This window comes from Mustela erminea, chromosome X (genome assembly GCF_009829155.1).
Source record: "Mustela erminea isolate mMusErm1 chromosome X, mMusErm1.Pri, whole genome shotgun sequence".
NCBI classification, from domain to species: Eukaryota; Metazoa; Chordata; class Mammalia; order Carnivora; family Mustelidae; genus Mustela; species Mustela erminea.
In genome coordinates this window covers 87,139,880-87,162,763 of record NC_045635.1, presented here as the reverse complement: position 1 = coordinate 87,162,763, position 22,884 = coordinate 87,139,880, and the positions used below count along the sequence as shown (strand labels likewise).

At 40.0% G+C, this 22,884-nt stretch overlaps 1 protein-coding gene across 7 annotated transcripts in view; it reads right to left on the bottom strand.

Moving 5' to 3' along the window:
* The window catches only part of IL1RAPL2 (interleukin 1 receptor accessory protein like 2), a 1,272,933-nt gene that overhangs the window by 636,614 nt on the left and 613,435 nt on the right, over positions 1–22,884 (bottom strand). Inside the window, exon 1 of one of the 7 annotated variants that reach the window (XM_032330925.1) lies at positions 6,768–6,810. The exons of 3 other annotated variants lie outside the window; for them this stretch is intronic. In XM_032330925.1, the coding sequence (XP_032186816.1) occupies positions 6,768–6,810 (43 nt within the window). Of the gene's footprint in view, positions 1–302; positions 412–649; positions 677–864; positions 939–6,767; positions 6,811–22,884 lie in introns of those variants that run through there. 3 more of the 7 variants (XM_032330927.1, XM_032330928.1, XM_032330926.1) reach the window with 3 other exon arrangements.

Here is a 22,884-nt window from a genome sequence, read left to right as displayed (position 1 = left end):
CCTAATATATACTTTATATAAAATATCACATATTTAAACAAACATTTATCAGACAAAATTGTAACTATCCTAAAAAGGAAGAGTAGAGCTAAATAGAGTTGAGACTTCCATGTTAGCTGGTAAATATTTGTATTATTTGTCAACACAAATTGGTCTGTGCTAGGGCCCTTCTGATAATTTATAAAACCAGCAGAGCTGCTGCTTCTAGCTTCCAGGCCTTTGCAATGGCTGTGCCCTATGCCTAGTACACCGTTCCCTCAGATACACACTTAGCTCCCTGGCTACCAACATCCTCCACTTACCGGTTCAAATAAGTTCGGGGTGGGGCAATTACTGGTTCCTGGACTGGCCAAAGGGATGAGTTGCTTGATAACCTCCGCCCATTCACATCATCTCCAGAACCATCTCCCAGACCTGAACACTTCCCTTCCTTTCCCCATACCCAAAGCGCATCTGATTCCCATCCGCTCGCAACGTGTGCAGGGTCCGCACGGTGAACGCCAGCCTCATTCAGATCGGTGTCGAGGAAGGGCGATAAAGGAAAGGAGAAGCAGCTTCTCCCCTCCGCTCCCCCAGCGGCAGCTCCGCCCGGTCTCCTCCCCATCCCGACTCCTCTTCAGGACTGGGGGCAACCGCAGCCCTGGCGCACCTGAGTGCGGTTCGGTTCACGTGGCCTCGAGGAAGAAATGTCCACAACACAGGCGCAGTGAAGCGCCTCTCCTCAGCGACTGCTAGAAGGTAGCGTGTTCTGGGAAGAGCGTGGAGAGAAGTGCAGTGGGCTCTGGGGCCGCAGGCCAGCCAGGAAGCCAGGGACTGGGCTGGAGAGGGGGTAGGAAGGAGGGGGATGCGGCGCGGCTTAAGTACCTGTAGCACCAAAGAGCCCAAGACCTTGCTCAAGGGGGCGCCATCCACTGCAGAGCTGGCCCCAGCCCTCTGTCAGGGAATTGGCCCGACTCCGAGCACTTCCTGGGTATAGCACTTCCTGCATCTGCGTAGTGTTAGCGCCATAATCATAGTTTCACCACCCCGGATGCTGGCCTCGCCTTCTCCTCTCTCAGAATTGGGTATGGTTATAGGACATTCCGTAATATTACTTTGCGCAATTAGGTTAACTTTAAAGAACTAAATATATATCACTGTGCCCGGGTATTGACTGTCTCCGTGATAAAAGAGGCATAATTAATATTGTCTGTATTTAAAATAATATTACAATGTTATAATATTAGATACACTGGAAGCACCTCCAGGAAGACCCATGCTATGCTTTACCATTTATTCATTGGGGATAATGACTGTCCATCCATTATTATTTGTGCTTACATTATTATTAACTATATTAATTATCCACCTTTATAGTATCCATTATTATAATTAAGGTCATAATTAAGTTATTATGTCATTAATCATTATCATAGTGAATGCCACAATTGTATTAACTATTATGTATACCATAATTGTATTATTTATTATAAATGTTAAAGTATAGCACAGTTTAATAATTTACTAATAAAAATAATTAATACTAAATTTAAAAAAAATACTAAATTAATTCTATACTACTAAGAAACCCTGATGTTAACCTTTTCATCTCATCAGAATCAGGATAACTGAGGTAAAGCATTAATGCAGTTAATTGCATTATTATATTTTTTTAAAAAAACTACTGAAACTACCATTCCTGGTAATGCTGGTATAACAATCTTCCCCTCTTGGAAATGGCATAATGATATTGCATGATTAATGTTCTTATTATTATTGCTAATGTTATTTTAACATATACCTTAATAATGGATATCAATACAAGAATAATGATGTTATCTGATACTGCCTCTGAAATGGAGATGAATTTGGAATACTGATAATTTACATTACATTGATATTATAATCTAATTATTATAGTCACTCCTGAGAATATGTCACTCCTGAGAATCTTGGCATGCATCTGTAAAATGGACATAATTATGAGTCATCACTGATATTGTTATTTGCATTTATGTTAGTACTATAGTTGTAATTAGTGCTGCTAGGAATAACGGTATCTTGTAAACTAGGGAGAAATTCACACCTCACAATGTTTTTATCAGATTTAAATGAGTCAAAACTTGGCACACCATACTAATGATGATAATATTAATAATAAGAAAGTTTCTTAACTCCTTACTGTGTATCAGGTACACAGTACCTGTGTTTTACATGCATTGACTCAATCTCCACAACAGCCATGTGCGCAGATAGGTATTAAAGATATCCCCAATTTACATTTGAGTAAACTGAGATTCAGAGAGGTTAAATGTCTTGCCTGATATTCCACAACCAGTTTGATTCCAGATTCCATTTTCTTAACCACTGCTTGGGTATTCATGGGAATAATTATCACGTATAACTAATATTTTTATCCAAATTACTATCTTATTATTATGGTACATCAGAAAAGAATGAGGGTTTCCTTCTTTTTCATCATAAAATAGTCATAGGCACCAGGCACAGGCAGTGGCTGGTATTAGAGGCGCTGATGTTTGGAATATAGGCAGGGGTGGGGTGAACAGAGTAGGAGCGGGGGGAGAGAAGGCTATCTCTCCTGATGTTGTCAGGAGACACATTTGAAGTAACTCAGATCAAAAACATCTGGTAGAGAGTTGGTGCACATAAATGCTTCTTAAAGGTTGGTTAATCTTTCATTAGCTGCTTAGTTAGCTTCCTAGTAGCCCAGACAAAAAGAAAAAGCAAATTTTAGAAAGGAAAATTGCAAAGAAAGGTACTATTCTTGATGCTGAGGTAATGAGTGCTTTTTCTCTCACCACCTGTGACATTACCCTCTGCACCTTCCCTGAATTCCCTGGTCAAAGAAAGATACCTCATGTCAACAGCCTGTTGTTCATAGCTGTTTACACAAGTAGTAGTTGACATCACACAGTGGTGCAAGGCTTCCAGCCTGCATGTGTCCAATACACACTTGGATAAGATCCATCTCAATCCATAACGCCCTGGAAGACTAGAGGGAATGGGGTGAAGAAGGTTAAGGGAAGAAAGATGATGTCTGGGTGAAGGAGGCATTGAGAGAAGGAACAAAGGAGATTTGTTAATGAGATAGAGGTTTGCCAGCCCCTCATAACAAGGAATGGGAGGCAAGGGTTCCTTCTAGGAGTGGTGGGAGGTTGAAGGTAAGACTTAAAGGTAGAATCAGGTGGAAGTCTGTTTAAAATGCTGTTAGAACCCCAAGTACACCAACCCCAACACTAGTCTGCACATGAGTAGAAGGCTGGATGAAAGATCTCTAGAGGGTAAAACAGAGAGGGGATGGTTTACCTGAGCATGCCTACACGGGCCAGGCCACAGTTCCTTATTAATAATTACCTATTTACCGATGAGTTTGGGCATTTTGCAAAACCTTTGAGAATAATACAGCCCAGACTGCCACAGTTAGAGCCATTGGAACAAGGATCCCCAGACTCCACCAAACTATGGAGCCCACCAATCCATGGAAGCCTGACACTTCTTCTACCCTCCTGCAAGGCAAAGTTAAATGCCACACACCCCATTTTCCAGCTGCTCTTTGCTTTGCTCCTGGCTCTGTCCCAAACCACTCCTGAGCAAGCCTGCATTTGTGAACCCACCATACCTCTAAGTAATTCAGTGTGACTCAGACATGGGTGGGCCTGGACAGCAATGTGTCCCTGCTATATAGGTCTCACCATGCAATTCCAGAGGGGTAAGTAATGCCTCCATTTAAGGAGGCTGGGAGGAGGGAGGTATCTTTCCACATTCTTTTTAGGAGACTTAGGGATAAGGGAATCTTAAGTTCCACAATTCTAAGAGTCCTCCTGACACATTTTTCCCTCCTTCCATGCTCACCTCCAGTTATTGTAGCTCAGTTTCTGGAACCCATCAACTTCACTAGATCATAAATTGTTAAGAGATAATAATTGCGCAGGTATGCCTGTCATCTTCTCCCTACATCCATCTCCTGAACTGAAATAAGTTCCTAGACCCTGCTTTGCCTGAAGGCATGGGGTAGCTCTCTGGGGCCTGACGTTCCTGTGAAATAGTAAGTTCCCCTACCCCCTAAACACTCTTGTAGCAGACAGAAATCCTACAGTGAGATGGGGTGCCTGGGTGGCTAGTTGGTTCAGTGTCTGCCTTCGGCTCAAGTCACGATCAAGCCCCACATCAAGCCCTGCGTCAGACTTTCTGCTTATAGGGAGCCTGCTTCTCCCTCTGCCTTTCCGCACTGGTATTCTCTGCCCCGCCTCCCTTATTCTCTCTCTCTCTCAAGTAATATTTTTAAAAATCTTAAAAAAACAAAAAAAGAAATCCTACAATGACCCACCAAAGATGCCCTGTCCTCATCCTTAGATCTTGTGAATATGATGAAATACCACTTCTGTGATAATGTTATTATATGGCACAGTTGACCATAAAATAGGGAGATTATTCAATAGGGTCTAACCCAAGCACGAGTACTGGAATGTAGAGAGCTTTCTCTAGCTGCAGAAAAAAGGGAAGTCAGAGAAAGTTGAAGTGTGAGAAACACACAATGCAGGACTGCTGGCTTATGGAGATGGAGTGGGGCCCTTAAAAAGGAAAGCAAGAAACTGAAGACACAGAGATTGGCTCTTGGCCAACAGCCAGCGAGGCCGTGGGCATTTCAACCCTCCAGCCAACAAAAGCTGGATCTTTCTAACACCCTGAATGAGCACAGAAGGATTCTTCCCTTGGAGCTTCCAAGAGGCGAGCAAGGCTGACACTTGACTTTGGCCTTCTGAGACCTTAAGCAAAAAACTTAGGTGAACCCAACCAGACTTCTGACCTACCAAATGGTGAGATAATAAATAGGTATTGTTTAAGTTGCTGAATTTGTGACAATTTAATATTACTAATAGAAAACTAGTATAATATCTTAATCTTCACCCCTTTCCTTTTTATTTCACAGAATATCAGGACCCTAAGGAAGCCTTGCACATTAGTTCCTCACCTTGTTCATTCAGGAGGATGACTGGTTTCATCTGTAAGGTAATGTCCCCAATCTCTTGCCCTTCCTGCCTTTGCCCTGCTCAAACTCTTTGACCTCAGGCCTTCTCCACATGCATTTTGTCCACCGAGTTTCCCCCAACTGTCGTCCCAGGACTGCCAAACACAGCTGATTCTTTCTTTGTCCCAGGTCATCCTGGTGCTGGTGCTGATGGTTGGCAGACCATAGGGTGTCCTTGTCAATGGGGTGCACTGTGCTGACCCTCTTCAGTGTCTTTGAGGGTTGGGACTGTGCCATTCTCCAAAATGCCATCTGACGTACTTCTGTTCAAGCTTAGCTGTGGTAGGTTCTTCTGGAAAAGGTGTGACAGTTCTATGAATGTACCCTCCCCAGGTGTTTCTGCAGCCTCAGGGATTGCTCCTTTTGACTTCCAGCCTTCCTGAGTCCATCTGCCTCTTTTCTAGTCCCTTTTCTTTTCCTCATCTCTTTCTAGGATAGAGGAGAAGGGCAGAAAGTGTGAGGGGAAGTACAGTGCCCCTTCTACCTTCTAGTACTGCCCTGACTCTTTTGCCCGATCTTCTGCTCCAAAGCAAGTGATGCATGGTGCCTGTGGGTGAATGTTCCCATGAACCACCCCATCATCTAAACAATGCCACATGCTTCAGCTGCCTACCCATGATGCCTGGGAAATACGACAAGATTCTAATGGATCCCAGCTGTCAGCTTTGCACCTGACTACGGACCCCCCATGACTTGTTCCTTTTCTGAAGACGATCATCTTCGCTAAGATCCTCAACCTTCCCAAGATCAGGTTGCCTAATCACAGATGTGTTAACTTTCAACAGTACCTTAAGAGATACATTTGAAATATACACACTTTTTAAAAAAGATATTTATTTATTTATTTGACAGAGAGATCACAAGTAGGCAGAGAGGCAGGCAGAGAGGCAGGCAGAGAGTGAGAGAGGGAAGCAGGCTCCCTGCTGAGCAGAGAGCCCGATGTGGGGCTCAATCCCAAGACCCTGAGATCATGACCTAGGCCGAAGGCAGAGGCTTAACCCACTGAACCACTCTGGTGCCCCTGAAATATGCACACTTTTCTATACATGTTACTGCTACAGCTGAGATTTTTATTTTACCCTACTTACAAGCTAATAAGTTATCCTGTCTCATGGATGCTGATAGAAGAATAAGACCTCTGGATTGGAAACAAGGGATAGTATTATTTTCAGGACAGCAAGCAGCATGAACAATTATTGCATAGATTCTCCTTTTCTCTCCAATCTGACAGGAAAAACACGGAGTAGTCCAGGTTTGACCAAACACTGAGCTTGGGAAAAGGTACCAATTTGTAGCAAGCACTAAACAAGGCCAGTCTTTGTCCTGAGACAGACATTACCTCATCCCTCAAAGGCTGCATGCTGCAAACACAACCCTGAGAAATGGCCCAGGTAAAGAACAGATAGGCCCTTTCATTCTTGGCATAACCAGTAAGGTACGTAGGAGTACAGATTCTCCCCCCAAACAGTTATTCTCAATAAAATTTACCAAAAATATCCCGTCTGACAACACCTCCCACCACTGACAAATCTTCCTCCTCCTGCTCTCAACTCCTCCTCCTTCCTTCTTTCTTTCACCCACTTACCCACACTTTTGGTGCTATTACTTTTCCAAACTGCACTGTTTTCGCCCCATCCAGAGCATGAAATTTAAACTAGAGAAGGAGCTGTATCCAGAGAGATCTGGAATGTTGTCATGTCGTCAATCCTCTAGAAAATTTTCCTGAAGCATGACTCACCTGCAGTGGTGGTGGCCTTAGAGAGGTCTTCCCTGTTCCCCATAGTGTTAACCTCCACCCTTTGGAGTCTGTATGTTCAAGGGAGACATAAGCAGATGAGTTGGGGTAGAGATCAGAGGGAATGTGGTCAACAGGGTCTGGTCTGTTCACATTCATACATAGGTACGCACAGAGGTTTTGACTATTTTAGTTAGCACTGAACACAGGAGGCATTCAGCTTAAACAGGAACAAATGGGGATATCAGGACCAATGTCGGCTGATATGTTCCCTAACATATAATGGAGGCTAGATCACCTTCCATCACCTTCTTTGACAGACGTTCCAAAACCTAAGGCAGTGAAAAAAGACTACACTTCACAATACAAAGCTGGCTTTATCCTCTGTGTTGCAGGGTTATAGGGGGTGAGGACAAAGGGAGGATGGGGCAGCAAGATAGCCTGTGGGAGCCCTAGCATGAGCCTCACCTTCTTCCTGACTTTCACATTCCTGTTCCTTCTATCCCTGTATACAACTATTTGTAGTGATGTGTGCCTGCTGCATTCATCTTCACAGATCTCATACTGCATATCAGATGTGGGTGATTCCAGAGGGCCTCTGCACAGGAAACCTTTCCCACCATGGACCCCAGAGGTTCCTGTCACAGCTGTAGGGAGCATCTGGGGATACCTGCTGTGAGTATGGTCTGTCTCTAGAGATACCACATCTCCCATGGTCAGATGGGGCCATTCTGTTTGAACTCTGAGGTCAAGAGGGTGAATTCCCAGGAGATTTAAACATCCTTTCTTCAGTAGAGGTGGAACCTGAGAGAAAGTCTTAGACCCCTCTGAAACCTAAGCTTTCTTTTAAATCCTCCTGTCTATTTAAATTTTTTTTTAATTCATGTTAGTTAACATATAGTGTATTATTCATTTCAGGGTTAGAATTTAGTGATTTATCAGTTGATATATACCTAGTGCTCATTACATCAAGTGCCCATCACCCATTTACCCCATCGCCCCCACCTGCCTCCCCTCCAGCAACCCTCAGTTTGTTTCCTAGGGTTCAGTGTTTTTTATGGTTTGCCTCCCTATTTTTATCTTATTTTATTTTTTCTTCCCTTCCCTGGGTTTATCCATTTTCTTAAATTCCATATATGAATGAAATCATATGGTGTTTGTCTTCCTCTGACTGACTTACTTCACTTAGCATGATACCATCTAGCTCCACCCATGTCCTTGCAAATGACAAGATTTTATCTTTTTGGATGGCTAACTAATATTCAATTGTATATCTACACACACACATACACATACACACACACACTCTCCTTTATCCATTCATCCCTCAGTGGACATCTGGGCTCTTTCCATATTTTAGTTATTGTGGACATTGCTGCTATAAACATTGGGGTGCATGTGCTGCTTCAAACCACTATTTTTGTATCCTTTGGATAAATACCTAGTAGAGCAATTGCCAGGTCATAGGCTAGTTCTTTTTTAACCTTTTTGAGGAACCTCCATACTGTTTTCCAGAGTGACTGCACCAGTTTGCATTCCCACCAACAGTGTAAGAGGGATCCCCATTCTCCACATCCTTGCCAACATCCATTGTTTCCTGACTTGTTTATTTTAGCCATTCTGAAAGGTGTGAGGTGGTATCTCATGGTTCTGATTTGGATTTCCCTGATGCTGTGTGATGTTGAACATTTTTTCATGTGTCTGTTAGCCATTTGTATGCCTTCTTTGGGGAAATGTCTCTTCATGTCTTCTGCCTATTGCTCTACTGGACTTCTTGATTTTGGGGTGTTGAGCTTGATAAGCTCTTTATAGATTTTGGATACCAGCCCTTTATCAGATATGCCATTTGCAAATATCTTCTCCCATTCTACAGGTTGCCTTTAGTTTTGCTGATTGTTCCCTTTGTTGTGCAACAGTTATTTATCCTGATAAAGTCCCAATAGTTCATAAAGTCCTACTGTCTCTTTTATCTCAGTCCTGCTGGCTCAATAATCCCCTCCCCCAGAATATGAGCTTAACATCACCCCTGCATTTCTTTACTAAACAGGGGATGCTGGCCCAGGCCACAGGCACATGCTTAGTGTGTGACCTCTGGCCAGTGTCTGGACTTCTCCAAACCCCATTCCAAAAAAAAACAAACAAACAAAAATAAAAAATCAAAGGACCTGGCCTTCATCCAAACCCTCACAAATGCCAGGTCTTCTCAGACCTATTCTTTGGCACTATTCTTTGCTTAATTCCAACAAATTCTCAAACAGAATGAGATAGTAGAAAAGTCTAGAAAAAAAAATCCTTATAGGTGGTATAGTGTGGGATTAAGGATTTAGGTCTTGGAACTAAGTCCTTTTACCAGTCCTGCAACTCCCTTCCTGTGTTTCCTTGGCAGAGTCATTTCAACGTCTCTGTGCTTTGGTTTCCATATCAGCAAAACAGAGGTAATATCTGGGCCTACTGCATACGGTTATTGTGGGAATTTGATGATAGATATATGTCAGGCATTTAGAATACAAGTACCTAACACCTAGTAAGCACTAAGTATTAGTTATTGTTTATAATAGAGGTAGTAAATACAATTTTATGTATGACTTTAGCCGTGATAATTCTTATCTGTAATATAATTTATGATATTGAAAATAATGTTTAATATCAGGAATGATGACTTACATTACTAGAAATAATGTTTAATAATTGTAGTATTAATTCAGCTCAGACTGGCAACCATAATTTAACTCATTATCCTGATAATCTCCCCTTAAAATGTTATAAATACTTTAATATATTATTTCTAATTTTTTGTTATTATCGTATTTGCATACTGATTTGCAGATGACAAATACAAAAGATTCAAAAAAAACTCCCCATTTGTTATATATTTCTTTGGTTGGCGTCATTAGCAAGATGCATGGAAACTTTCTGTAGCAGAGCAGAAGCTGCAGGTGGCTACTATTTTTTTGTCCTTTATGACATTGACTTTCAATATTATGAGATAGCTGGGAGAGGGGACCTGACATGGACACCTCATTAATGTCTGCTGACTTTCAAAGCTGGAACATATAAAGCCAATTTTTCTTGCTGACTATGCCCAAGGACCAGCTCAATTTACAGGAGGAATAAGTGCCTCACAACTGCCATCCACCAGGTCTTACTCAGTTTAAGAGGCACTGAAAGTCTTCCCAACCGAAGGGGTTTGCCTGGGTTTACCTCCTTTGCATCATCTTTTAGAGACTCTGGGAATCATGCAGTTTTCCTGAATTAGAAGGTCTTGTTCCCTTGGATGAGTGCAAACCTCCTAGCAGAGATATTATTATATGTGAGCATATATTCCCTTTTCTGATCAACCCATTACTCCCTGAAGGGAGGGATCTCTTATTACATCCTTGCCACACGTCAGATATCATGCCAAGTTATTATGGTGGTTAATTTTATGTGTCAACTTGACTAGGCCATGGAGTACCCAGACATTTGGTCAAACATATTTTATTATGGTCAAACATTTATTCTGTGTAGGTCTCCAAAGGTATTTCTGGATGAGATTACCAACTGAACAAAAAACAAATTGTCCTCTTTCATGTGGGTGGAATTCATCTCATCAGTTAAAAGCCCAAATAAAACAAGACTTTCCCCTGAGTGAAAGAGAATTTCCTCCTGTCTGATTACTTTAAGCTGGGGCATTGTTTTTTGTTTCATTTTGTTTTGTTTCATGCCTTGTACTCAAACTGAAACATCAGCTCTTCCTGGGTCAAGCCTGCCAGCAACTGGACTGAAACTTATACCATCAGTTCTCTCCAGCTTGCTAACTGCTGATCTTAGGACTTGTCAGGCTCTGTAATTGCATGAGCCAATTCCTTGTAATAAATCTCTTTATACACACACACACACACACACACACACACACACACATATACGGAGAGACTGGTGATTTAGTTAATTAGCACTGCCTAAACTTTTTCATGTCATTGTATACATAGAATATAATAAAATATATTTGCTTATTGAGCTAAAATGACAACATTTCTAGTAGCTTGAAGTAACTGGTCACCCCCAGGCCTTACTGGCCACCCAAGAGCTGAGGATTTAATGTGTTGGTACATTTGTAGCCTATCTGTAGCACACTGGCTGGGAAACTTGGAGTTAGATTACTTGGCCACAGTCATATGTTTGTTAGGGAAGCAGAAGAGGAAAACTGTTCATTTAGAAATTAAAATTAGACATCTAAAGTTTGAATGCAAGATCTGCTATTGATTGTGGCTGAATGATTCTGGGTAATTAGGATAACCTCTCTGTGTCTCAGTTTCCCCATCTATAATATAGGGATTATAATAGTACCTTTCTCCTGGGTCATGAAAAAGTGAAATGTAAACTACATAAAGGACTCAACATAGATGTGGGTACCTAGTAAACACTCTGTGCATTCTAATACCACTACTGATAATGATAACAATAAAGTGGCAAACAGTGTCCTGACTCCAAAGTACATGTTCTTTCACTGCTTTTCCTGAAGACATGCTTCCCCAGTTTTACAGTTTTGTAATGAAGTTGCCCTACTTCTACTTCAGGCAAGGCTCTTCTGGAAGCTGATGTGATGGTGTTTGTATGTGGGTCAAGAGGATGGGCTCGAGTGGTGCCATTCTCTAGCAGTTCTATCTGCAACCCTTCCAAAGCAGTTTTCACAGAATTGCGTTTGCCATCTCCTGTTAAACTGACTGGCCAGTAGACTGAACCAACCAAATCAACTAGGTAGTTTTTTGCCGCCATTCACAACAACCCAATAGAGCGGTGTTGCAGTTGGAGCAAGTTCATGAGAAGCAGGTCTAAAGAAGGAAAAATAACACTGACCAAATAAAAGTAATGCTTATCTTCTGAAAATTTTGTTTCTGCCTGTATAGCTCACTCACAGAGTTAGGAAATCATTCTTTAGAAAGAGGTCCTTTATGGTGGTCCAGCAAAATTGGTCATAAATTGGTAAATACTGGTCATAAAATCATAAATACTCCCACCTCTTCAACATAGAGTACTGGGCCAGTGCTTCCCACCACCTCGTTATCTCTGAATATCAGAGTTTGAACAACTATCTCACTGCTCCAGTCAGTGATCTGGGACGCCTTGATTGTATGTTCAGACAAGAGGTGGGAGAAGTAGCATTAAGCCCAACTTGCCTAGTTATCTGGTTGAAGAAAGGCAAGATCAAATCCCACAGAGTAGTAATGATGACAAACAGAAATGGATAGAAATAAGGTAATTCACAATAAAGCTTATAACATTTGGTGGCATTTAAAAAAATGGTCTTGCTCTGAGTTTGGACTAAGTCTTAACTATAGAAGAGTTGCCAATCAAATAGAAGATTCTTCCTCACTCCCCATTAAAAGTGTCATCAAGAAGGCTCTTCTTGGCTAACTGCACAGTCTCAAATCTAGGTCAGCCTGTCTCCATTTCTGTGAAGCTGAGATGATCTTACTGTGTTGTCAGTCATCCCAGTTCATGCACTTTCTGATTAATCTGGAATCTGGCAAATTCTCGAAATCATCTCTCCAAGTGTCTAGAATGAGCCGAATGGAGCACAGCTAGCTTTATGATTAAGAAGACTTCCCACTTAGTTTTTCCCTTTGTGATTTATTAGGACTTCATTTTTGGAATGGGGATAGTGTCATTCTTTGATTATTTTCTCAAGGCTTATAGCAATGATAAAGACAAAAATTCCTGGTATTTACAAACAGAGGTAGGCCTGCATAATTTCCCCCAATAGCATAATAGATACTGTGTATACAAAAAGAAGGTGCCAGCTGAAAGCCATTAGCCCCTGCCTCTTCCAGGTATATGAAACCAAATGAAGCTTGGTGGGTTTAGATGTTAATTCTTTCTGGTGAGGGGAGGCATTTCAGTTCTCCATTTCTTATTTCTTTATTTCACTTATTTCTATTGTTTACTTATTCATTCGCAAGCATTTATTGAACAGTTGTGTTTCAGGCAACAGAGTAAGCCCTAGTACTACACTGTCAAGTCATGCAAGGTCCTTGCTCTCAGGAAGCTTATGACCTAGTGGGATTATTTAATAAACCAGTATGGTGATAATGATATTAATAAGCAACACAAAGTATTTACCATGTACCAGACACAATTCTAAGCATTCCACATTTATTAGTTCATTTAATCCTCACCAAAACCCCTTGAGTTAGATTCTATTATTATTGTTATTATTTTCCCAATTTATAGACAAGGATACTGAGGGCTAAGTAACCTTCCCAAAGCCACATTGCTGGTAAGTATAAGAGCCAACATTCAAATCCAGGGAGACTGATCCTAAGGTGAGGTTTTTAACCATTAAGCATCCTGCCTCTTCAATATGGTACCATAGAGAAAAGAGGTGTCATGGAAACTGCTAAGCCAGATTGGGAGCTTGAGGAGGCTTTGCAAAGATAGTGACTATTGAACTAAATTTTAAAGGATGAGGAGCCAATAGCTAGATGAATACAGAGGAAAGGGCATTTCAAACAGAAGAAACCATACATATGAGGTCATAAAGGCCTGAAACACTGTGACATGTTCAGGAAATTACAAGTAGTTCCATATGGCAGGAACATATGGGTGAATGTCAGGAGATGATTCTAGCAGGGGAAAAAAGAGATCATAAAGATGCTTTGTAGAGTAAGCTAAGAAGTTTGAAAATTATCCTGAAAGTTATATATAGCCATTGAAGGACCTTTAGAACAGGTTTGTACAACAATCATTCTGGTAGTAGTACTGAGCAGACTGGAGGCAGGGGGGTCAAGACTGGAAGCATAGAGCTCATTTATGAAATTATTACCATAGTTCACATAAAAAAATTTATGAAGATGAGCCAGACTGATAAAAAAGAGAATGGAAGGGATGAATATAAGCAATGTGAAACAGGTAGGAAGATTGACCTTGGAGAATGAGGGGAAGGGAGGAGTTAGCAGATCCCCAGTTTCTGCTTGGTTGACAGTACTACCGAGCTCCCAAATTCTAGAGCACAATAGGTGGTAACCAACAAATGTCCTATAATAAATGAAGAATATATAAATCAATGTATAGCCAGTGTTAGATATTTAGAGAGTATAAGGTATCATTGCCTGGATGTAGAGAGTGAAGGAAAAAATGAGTCACGAACGGTCCAAGGTTTCTAGCTCATGTAACTTTCTTCCTTCACGAGACAGCTATACAGGAGGATGAGCAACTAGGGACAAGGATGAGGAGTTAGGGTTTAAATACATTAAGCTAGAGGTGCTATGAGACACCCACATGAAGTGATATGTGCAAAGAAGAAACCAGGATAGGGATGATATCATAATAGTAGCTAACACTAAGTATATACTCAGTTCAACACTGTTTTAAGTGCTTTGTAATGACTTGTTCAGTATTTCCCTAAATCCTACAAGTTATCTATTGTTATTAGTACACTTATACATAGACAGTGAAATTAATGGTCAGAGAGGTTAGTAACCCATTCACACAGCTTATAAATGGTAGAGCCAAGACTTAAACCCACACTGTTCTAATCCCAAGACTGAGGTTTTAAACATTATGCTTTGGTACCTGCCAATCCATAGCAAAGACAGCACATTAATTCAAAGTACTTAAGAGAGAATGTGGTTAAGGCAGGGAGTCCCTGTAATATTCCCATTGCAATAACCCAGCAGAGCTCTCATTCATGCCCTGTTCATTCTGCTTCTTAGCAGATCTCACTTCTGCCATTAGCTGGCATTTGATCACCTATTTTTTCCACATTTCTTTGCAGAGTATCCAGAGTTGAGACTATTATTTTATCCAATAGTCAAATATGGGATGACCAACTTGTCCCTGTTTGTTTGAGACTGAAGGGCTTCTCAGAATATGAGACTTCCAGTTTTAAAACCAGAGCAGTCCTGGGGAAAACAGGAAAAACTGGTCATCCTGACACATTTAACCATAATCAAGAAAGGGAAGTTTAGGAATCAGGTCAGGCCAATTTGAATCTTACCATCTCATATCCAAAGAAGGATATGTGAACTCCATCAGCCATTACTTCTGAGGCATGGCCAGATTATTAGGCAATCTGCTGTCAGCTCATGATTAATGAATTCCAACATAATACAAGATTTCTGTTTTGTTTTTGTTTTTTTTTTTTTGTTTTGTTTTTTTAAACGCATTTGAAACCTTTAGGTTATTCTTCACCACCTTCAGCTGTTGACAGGAGCATGTGAATGTCCTTAACTAATTACAACAAACATCTAATTCATCAGCTTCCCAGATAACTTTTGTATAGAGTGTGATACCTTTGGAAGAGTTCTCTTCACTCTCATCTTTAGAACAATGGTGGGGTGTAGGAGTCTTAATGAAATGACAGGCCCTTAAATAGAGCTCAGTGATGTGATGGACAAGTGCACATAGGAAAAGACCTTGGACTGGTCTCTCCTTACCTTGGGCCAAGCCTGACTATGAGACTTTTCCTCTCATTCTTGAGCCTTAAATGACAACCTTCTTTTGGATGTGATTCGTGGAGAAACCTGCAAGACCTAGGGATCCAGAAATGACAGGAGCTCCCAGAGACCAGGGTCAAAATCATAGAGGGTATTTATTGTGTATCACACTTGCAGGTTCTGTTAGTTCAGTGTGAAATATGCATGATGTATTAACAGAGGTATTCAAAGTTTCTAGAAAACATGGTTTACCTCCCTTCAATACTTCTATGAAAAATAAAATCTTCTAAATTTGTTAGCAGACTCCAGTTAGTGAAGATTAGCTGTATTTTTATTGTCTCTACAGGCAAAGTTCGAAAGAAAACTTGAAGGAACCAAAAGCAGAAGCAAGAGCCATGTCATCTGATCCTTGTAGCTTCCTTCATTAGGCAAAAACAAGTCTGAGAAAAGCTGGTGCACAGCATGGAAAAATGGTGTATTTCATGTGACAAGAGAGAGGGACTTTTTGAGCAGTCTTCTCTGCATAGTATAGAGCAGAAGCCAGCCAATGCTTTCTGTAAAGGGCCTGATAATGATAATAATTATTTTTAGCTTTGTAAGCCCTTGTGACTGTCAGAAATACTCAACTCTGCCACCTTAAAGAGAAAGCAGCCATAGATGATATACAAACAGTTAAGCATCACTATGTTCCAATAGAACTTTATAAAAACAGGCAGTGAGCCAGGTTTGGCCCCTTGGTCATAGTTTGCCTACATGTGATCTAATGGTTAGAGGAACTCCAAGACAATCGCCTAACTCTACTGCCATACACAGCATTATGCATAGTGTCCACATTTTTATAAATGTAGGTTTGCATATATGTAAAGAGCCCTTTTAAAGTTCCCTGCGTTGTGTTTTTTAAAACATAGTTCAGTTACATTAAATAGCGGATGAAACATATTTGTCCTAAGATCATTTGAAGCACAGAAATAGTTGTTTAAGGAGGCTTGTGTTTATTTTCTCTTCATACCCTTGCGGCCATTATATATATAACAGGCCCTAGAATACTCTTTTGCCTGATTTGAATGCTTCCTAAAATTCCAAAGTTGTTCCTGGCCACACACACCTTCTGAATAATATTGTGAAGCAATTAATCATCATTTCAGTAGCAAAAGAAATACCTTCTGTTCTACATTTATGAAGTATTTCCCCAAGAATTTGCCTTTTTTCCTCACAAGTCATGGATGGTAGACAGGGTACATGGTTATTCCAAGAAACATAGGAAACTGAGGCCTGGAGAAGCTATGCAACTTACTCATATGACACAAAAGTTACAACCCTATTCTTGACTCCACAGCTAGTGCTCCTGCCACTGTAGCATAAATAAGATAATCACATACTTTATATTATTATATAACTCTTGATTTATAGTGTCATCTAACAGTGGGGAATGGACATAGACTGAATTGCATAATGAGACATTTATTCCTAAACTAATGATGTTTATTCCAATCATAATACTCAGCTGAAGAAGCTATGCGTGGGACATCTGTGTGACTCAGTCTGTTAAGTATCTGATTCTTGATTTTGGCTCAGGTCATGATCTCAGGGTCCTGGAATGGAACCCTGCATTGGCCATCCCCTCCTCCCAGCAGGCAGTCTGCTTAGCTCCCTCTCCTGCTGCCCCTCCCCCACAGTGCACACGCATGCACTCTCTCTCTAAAATAATATTTTTCTTAAAAAAGCTATTCAGAGATAAGCCTGCTAAAGCTTCCTGTAATACAATTTTTAGGATCAGAGCCAAGAAAGCCACATGATAAGGGAAAGTACCTTATGTCATCCAGAAACTAAATGTCCTTGGAGAGGGTCTAAGACATACCCACCTTATAATGAACTCTAATTTATGACAAATAATATTTTAGTTAGATTCTAATGTCAGATTTTTCTGTTGTGGTTTTTCAAGCAACATGGTCTTAAAAGCTGTCATGAAATAAAGATTTTGACAGATAGGTGATAAGAAATGAAAAAGTTGCAAACAAACTGCTATGTTCCAATGTTAGTAATTCATTTTCTCATGCAGTTTTTATTTTCCAACTCCTAACAATTTGCATTTTTCTTATTTAAAATAAAACCACATGGAATACACAAATTGGGTGAATTTTAGCATGAACCATAATAACTTATGAGCAATTACAGAAGCACATGTACACAGTCTCTGAGTAATTTGTCTTTCTGCTTGCTGTCAAATAAATAATATTTGCATCTTGAACCTGCCTATAATAATTTTGCTATGGTATCATCACCTGGAGCAATTTATACTGTGTAGTTGTTACACCCAGTTGTCTCATATCTTATTATCCAAAATCCAATTTTAAATTCAAACAAATGAAAAAAACCACAATAATTTGTTGATGTACTTTCTAAAACAGGCTAATGACTTAAATAGCAACTTATTTTAACCATGCCCAGTTCAAAGGGAACATGATCTACCTATCAGGCGACATCTAGAGTTTACAAGCAAGATGGACCATTTCTAATAGTTCCATGTGTAGGGCCAGGAGGACAAATTCTTTTTTTTTTTAAGATTTTATTTATTTATTTGACAGAGAGACAGATCACAAGTGGGCAGAGAGGCAGGCAGAGAGAGAGGAAGGGGAAACAGGCTCCCCGCTGAGCAGAGAGCCAGATTCGGGACTCGATCCCAGCACTCTGGAATCATGACCCGAGCTGAAGGCAGAGGGCTTAACCCACTGAGCCACCCAGGCGTCCCCAAATTCTTTATCAGATATTCTGTTGAATTCCCTTTCTTATATTTGGATTAATTAACTGTGTAGACTTCTCTAGTTTGAAAGCAAAGCACTTGGGAAACACAGATGCTTTTTTTGTTTACCTCAGATAAATTGAAATTAATCAATCTATCTCACTCAGCACATCCCTCCTTTCTGTCTCTCCACCCCTCCCTTCTTCTCTCCTACATTTATGGTTTACTTGTTTTAAATTTCGGGCAGATGGATAAACTAGTTTGAATATATATATATATATATATATATATATATACACACACACACACACACACACACATATATATGTATGTATATATGTCTATATACATATATATATCATATGTACATATATAATATTGGAATATTTAGGTATATATATTCAGAGAAACTTTTCAGAGCACTTGCAAAATTGAAATATGGAAATACCCTAAAGATGCAAGCAGTAATTAAAATATATATTATTCTAACTCCATTCTCACACTTTTGTCTTAAGTGGTGTACTGTCCCTAAATTGTGAGTCATCCCTAGTTGCGGTATAAAAACATTTATAAAATTTTGTTGTGTTCTATAATGAAATAAATGTAACAGAATGCATCTAGGATGCCAGGACAATTATATATTTTTTTAAAGATTTTATTTATTTATTTGACAGACAGAGATCACAAGTAGGCAGAGACACAGGCAGAGAGGAGGCAGAGAGGAGGAAGCAGGCCCCCTGCCAAGCAGAGAGCCCGATGTGGGGCTCGATCCCAGGACCCTGAGATCATGACCTGAGCCAAAGGCAGAGGATTAACCCACTGAGCCACCCAGGCCCCCCCCAGGACAATTTTCATATCTGCTTGTATTGAGCTATGGAGTGAATACAGGGACCAATGAGACATTAAAAGAATAAGCTCAGTCAGAATCATCATGAGAAACCTAGAATTGAATCACACATTTGAAAAGGGACTGCAAAGAATGTTTAACAGGTCTGTGGATCCTCACTGTCAATTCTGTGGGAGAGGAGGAACACAGGAGACAAGTTTATAAAGGATTTCTTTGGACTTTAGATAATGGCAAATGTTCAAAGCAGCATGGGCCTCAGGTTGACTTACTAGGTGAGGCCCCAGTAGATAATGTTCTGATAAAGTAAACATTTTCTGGGAAAGTAAACATTTTCATTACAAACAATAATGACAAGTATGTTAGCTCTTTAAACCAGGTCTATGTAATCATTAACTAAATAATCTTTAAGAAAGTCACTTAATATAGGCAATCTGTTTCCTTTCATGAAAAACGAAGGGCCACATGAATTTTAAAGTCTCTTCTAATTCAAAGTCTATGATTTTTTGATGAAGGCAAAACAATCACCTGTCCTCTGGTATTGGTTTAAGCCAAGTACCAGAGACGATAGCAAGGCTTGCAAAAAACATGTCTCCATGTAGACATGGAGTAAAAAGCAGCAATTTGCTCAAACTACTTCACATGTCTGTCCCCAAATGGCTCTTCTACTACCCAACTTTGGAACTTAAAATTCCTCTCCTTGGGAAAGGAGCAAAATGGTGGAGGAGTAGGAGACCGAGCTCTCAATCAGGTCCCAGGAGTTCAGCTAGATAGATATCAAACCATGCTGAACACCTACAAACTCAACAGGAGATGGAAGAGAAGAAGAGCAGAAATTCTAGGAACAGAAAATTGACCCCTTTTCGGAAGGTAGGACAAGCAGAGAAGTGAATCCAAAGTGATGGGAAGATATATTGCTGGGGGAGGAGCCAGCTCCTGACGAGAGAGCAGAGGAGCACAAAATTGGAACTTTTAGAAGTCTGCTCTACTAAGGGACCTCACTCCAGAAGCTAAGTGGGAGGTGGAGTCCTGGCGGAAACAGTGTGGTCTCAGGACCTGCAGAAACACAAAAAGACCAAGGATGTCTGACTGTGGCAAAGTTCCCAGGTATCAGAGAAGGGAAGCTGGCTGCAGAGACGGAGCTGAGCAGTGGGCTTTCAGCTCAGGGTTACCTTAAACCATGATCTGAGGCACAGTCAGGCCCTTGTTCTTTAAGCACACACCCCAAAAGCAGCAGATCTGGGGAGACCCCCTCTTTCCTTCTCCAGCAGGAGCAGTGCAGGAGCATGCTGTAGGAATCTTCTGGGTTTGGAGACTACAATTGGGGCCATGCACCAGAAATAGAAATGCTCAGTCACAGACTGGGTGAGCTTGGAGTGCAGCCGAAGCTCAGGGAGATAGGAGGGATTGACACCTTTTCTCTGAGGGCACACTGGGGGGATTAACTGCTTTTCTCTGAGGGCACACTGAGGAGTGCGGCCCTGAGCTCTCGGCTCCTATGGGGCTGGAGATTGGGAGGTCGCCATTTTCATTCTGTCCTCCAAAGCTGTACGGAAAACGTTCAGGGAACAAAAGCTACCGAGAGCAAACCTGAGCAGATTATTTAGCCTGGCCACTGGCAAGGGCAGTGAAATTGTGCCTCAAGCAAAAACATTTGAGAATCACTGCAACGGGCCTCTCCCCAGAAGATCAGCAAGAACATCCAGCCATGAACAAGTTCACTAATCAGTGAGAACTGTGGAACTCCAGAACTAGGCGAAAGGAACACATAGAATTCAATGCTTTTTTCCCATACTTTAGTCTTTCAAAGTTAATTTTTTTAATTTATTTTTTCTTATTTTATTTTTTAAAATTTTCCTCCTTCCTACTTTAAAGTTTTTAAACTATTTTACCTTATCAATACCTTTTTAAAAATCTTTTTAAATTTTCATTGGTATAGTCATATTTTATCCCTTCATTGTATTTAACCTTATTTCTTTTATACATGTAGGGGTTTTTTTTTCTTTAAAATTTTGGGATACAATTTTTCTAATAGATCAAAATATACCCTAAATCTAGCACATAGCTTTGTTCTAGTATCCAGCCTGATCAGATTCTTTCCTCTTTTTTTATTTTTCCTTTTTTCAACCAACTTCTTATCTTATCAATGCTTTTTTTAGAATCTTTTTAAATTTTCATCTTTATGGTCATATTCAATCCCTTCATTGTGTTTACCCTAATTTTGGCATATATATATATATATATATATATATATATATATATATATATATATTTCTTTCTTTAAAATTTTAGGAGGTAGTTTCTTCTAACACACCAAAATACATCCATAATCAAGTGTGTGGCTCTGTTCTATTCACCACTCTAATATATATGTATATATTTTTCTTATTTCCCCTTTCCTTCTCCCCCTAGTTTCAGATCTCTTCTGATTTGGTTAGTGTATATTTTTCTGGGGTCATTGGTTAGTGTATATTTTTCTGGGGTCAATACTAAAAGGTCACCCTTTTAGTATTTTTCTCTCATTCATCTATTCTTACCTGGATAAAATGACAAGGTGGAAAACTCACTACAGAAAAAAGAACAAGATATGGCTAGGGGCTGTATCAGTATGGACATCAGTAATATGTCAGAACTAGAGTTCAGAATGATGATTATCAAGGTGCTAGCTGGGCTCAAAAAAGCATGGAAGATATTAGAGTATCTCTTTCTGGAGAAATAAAAGATCTAAAATCTAACCAAGTTGAAATTTTAAAAAGCTGTTAATGAGGTGTAATAAAAATGGAGGCTCTTACTGCTAGGGTATATGAGGCAGAAGAGAGAATTCGTGATATAGAAGCCCAAATGATAGAGAATAATGAAGGTGAGTAAAAGAGAGACAAACAACTACTGGACCATGGGGGGGGGATTCGAGAGGTAAGTAATACCATAAGATGAAAGAATATTAGAATAATTGGGATTCCAGAAGAAGAGAGAGGGGGGCAGAAGGTATATCAGAGCAAATTATACCAGAGATTTTTCCTAATTCTGTGAAGGGAACAAGCATTAAAATCCAGGAGGCACAGAGAACCCCCTCAAAATCAATAAAAATAGGTCCACACCCCATCATCTAATAGTAAAACTTACAAGTCTCAGTGACAAGGAGAAAATCCTGAAAGCAGCTCAGGATAAGAGGTGTGTAACATACAATGGTAGAAATATTAGACTGGCAACAGACCTATCCACAGAGACCTGGCAGACAAGAAAGGACTGGCATGATATATTCAGAACACTAAATGAGAAAAATATGCAGCCACGAATATGATAACCAGCTAAGCTATCATTGAAAATAGAAGGAGAGATAAAAAGCTTCCAGGACAAAAAAAAGTTAAAAGAATTTGCAAACACCAAACCATGCCTAGAGGAAATATTGAAAGGGGTCCTCTAAACCAAGAGAGAGCCTTAAAATAACAGACCAGAAAGGAACAGAGACAATATACAGTGACAGTCACCTTACAGGCAATACAAAGTCACTAAAATAATATATTTCAATAGTTACCCTGGATATAAAAGGGCCAAATGCCCCAATCAAAAGACACAGGGTTTCAGAATGGATTAAAAAAAAAAAAAGCAAGACCCATCAATATGTTGTCTACAAGAAACTCATTTTAGATCAAAAGACACCTCCAGATTTAAAGTGATGGGGTAGAAAACAATTTACCATGTTAATGGATAGCAAAAGAAAGCTGGGGTGACAGTACATATATCAGATAAATTGGATTTTAAGCCAAAGACCATAATAAGAGATGAGGAAGGACACTATACCATACTTAAAGTGTCTTTCCAACAAAAAGATCTAACAATTTTAAGTATCAATGTCCCTAACATGGGAGCAGCCAATTATGTAAACCAATTAATAACAAATTAAAGAAATGCATCAACAATAATAGTAGGAGACTTTAACACCCTGCTTACTAAAATGGACAGATCATCTAGGTAAAAGATCAACAAGGAAATAAAGGCTTTAAATGAGACACTGGACCAGATGGACATCACAGTTATATTTACAACATTTTATCCCAAAACAACAGAATACACATTCTTCTCTAGTGCACGTGGAACATTTTCTAGAATAGATCACATCCT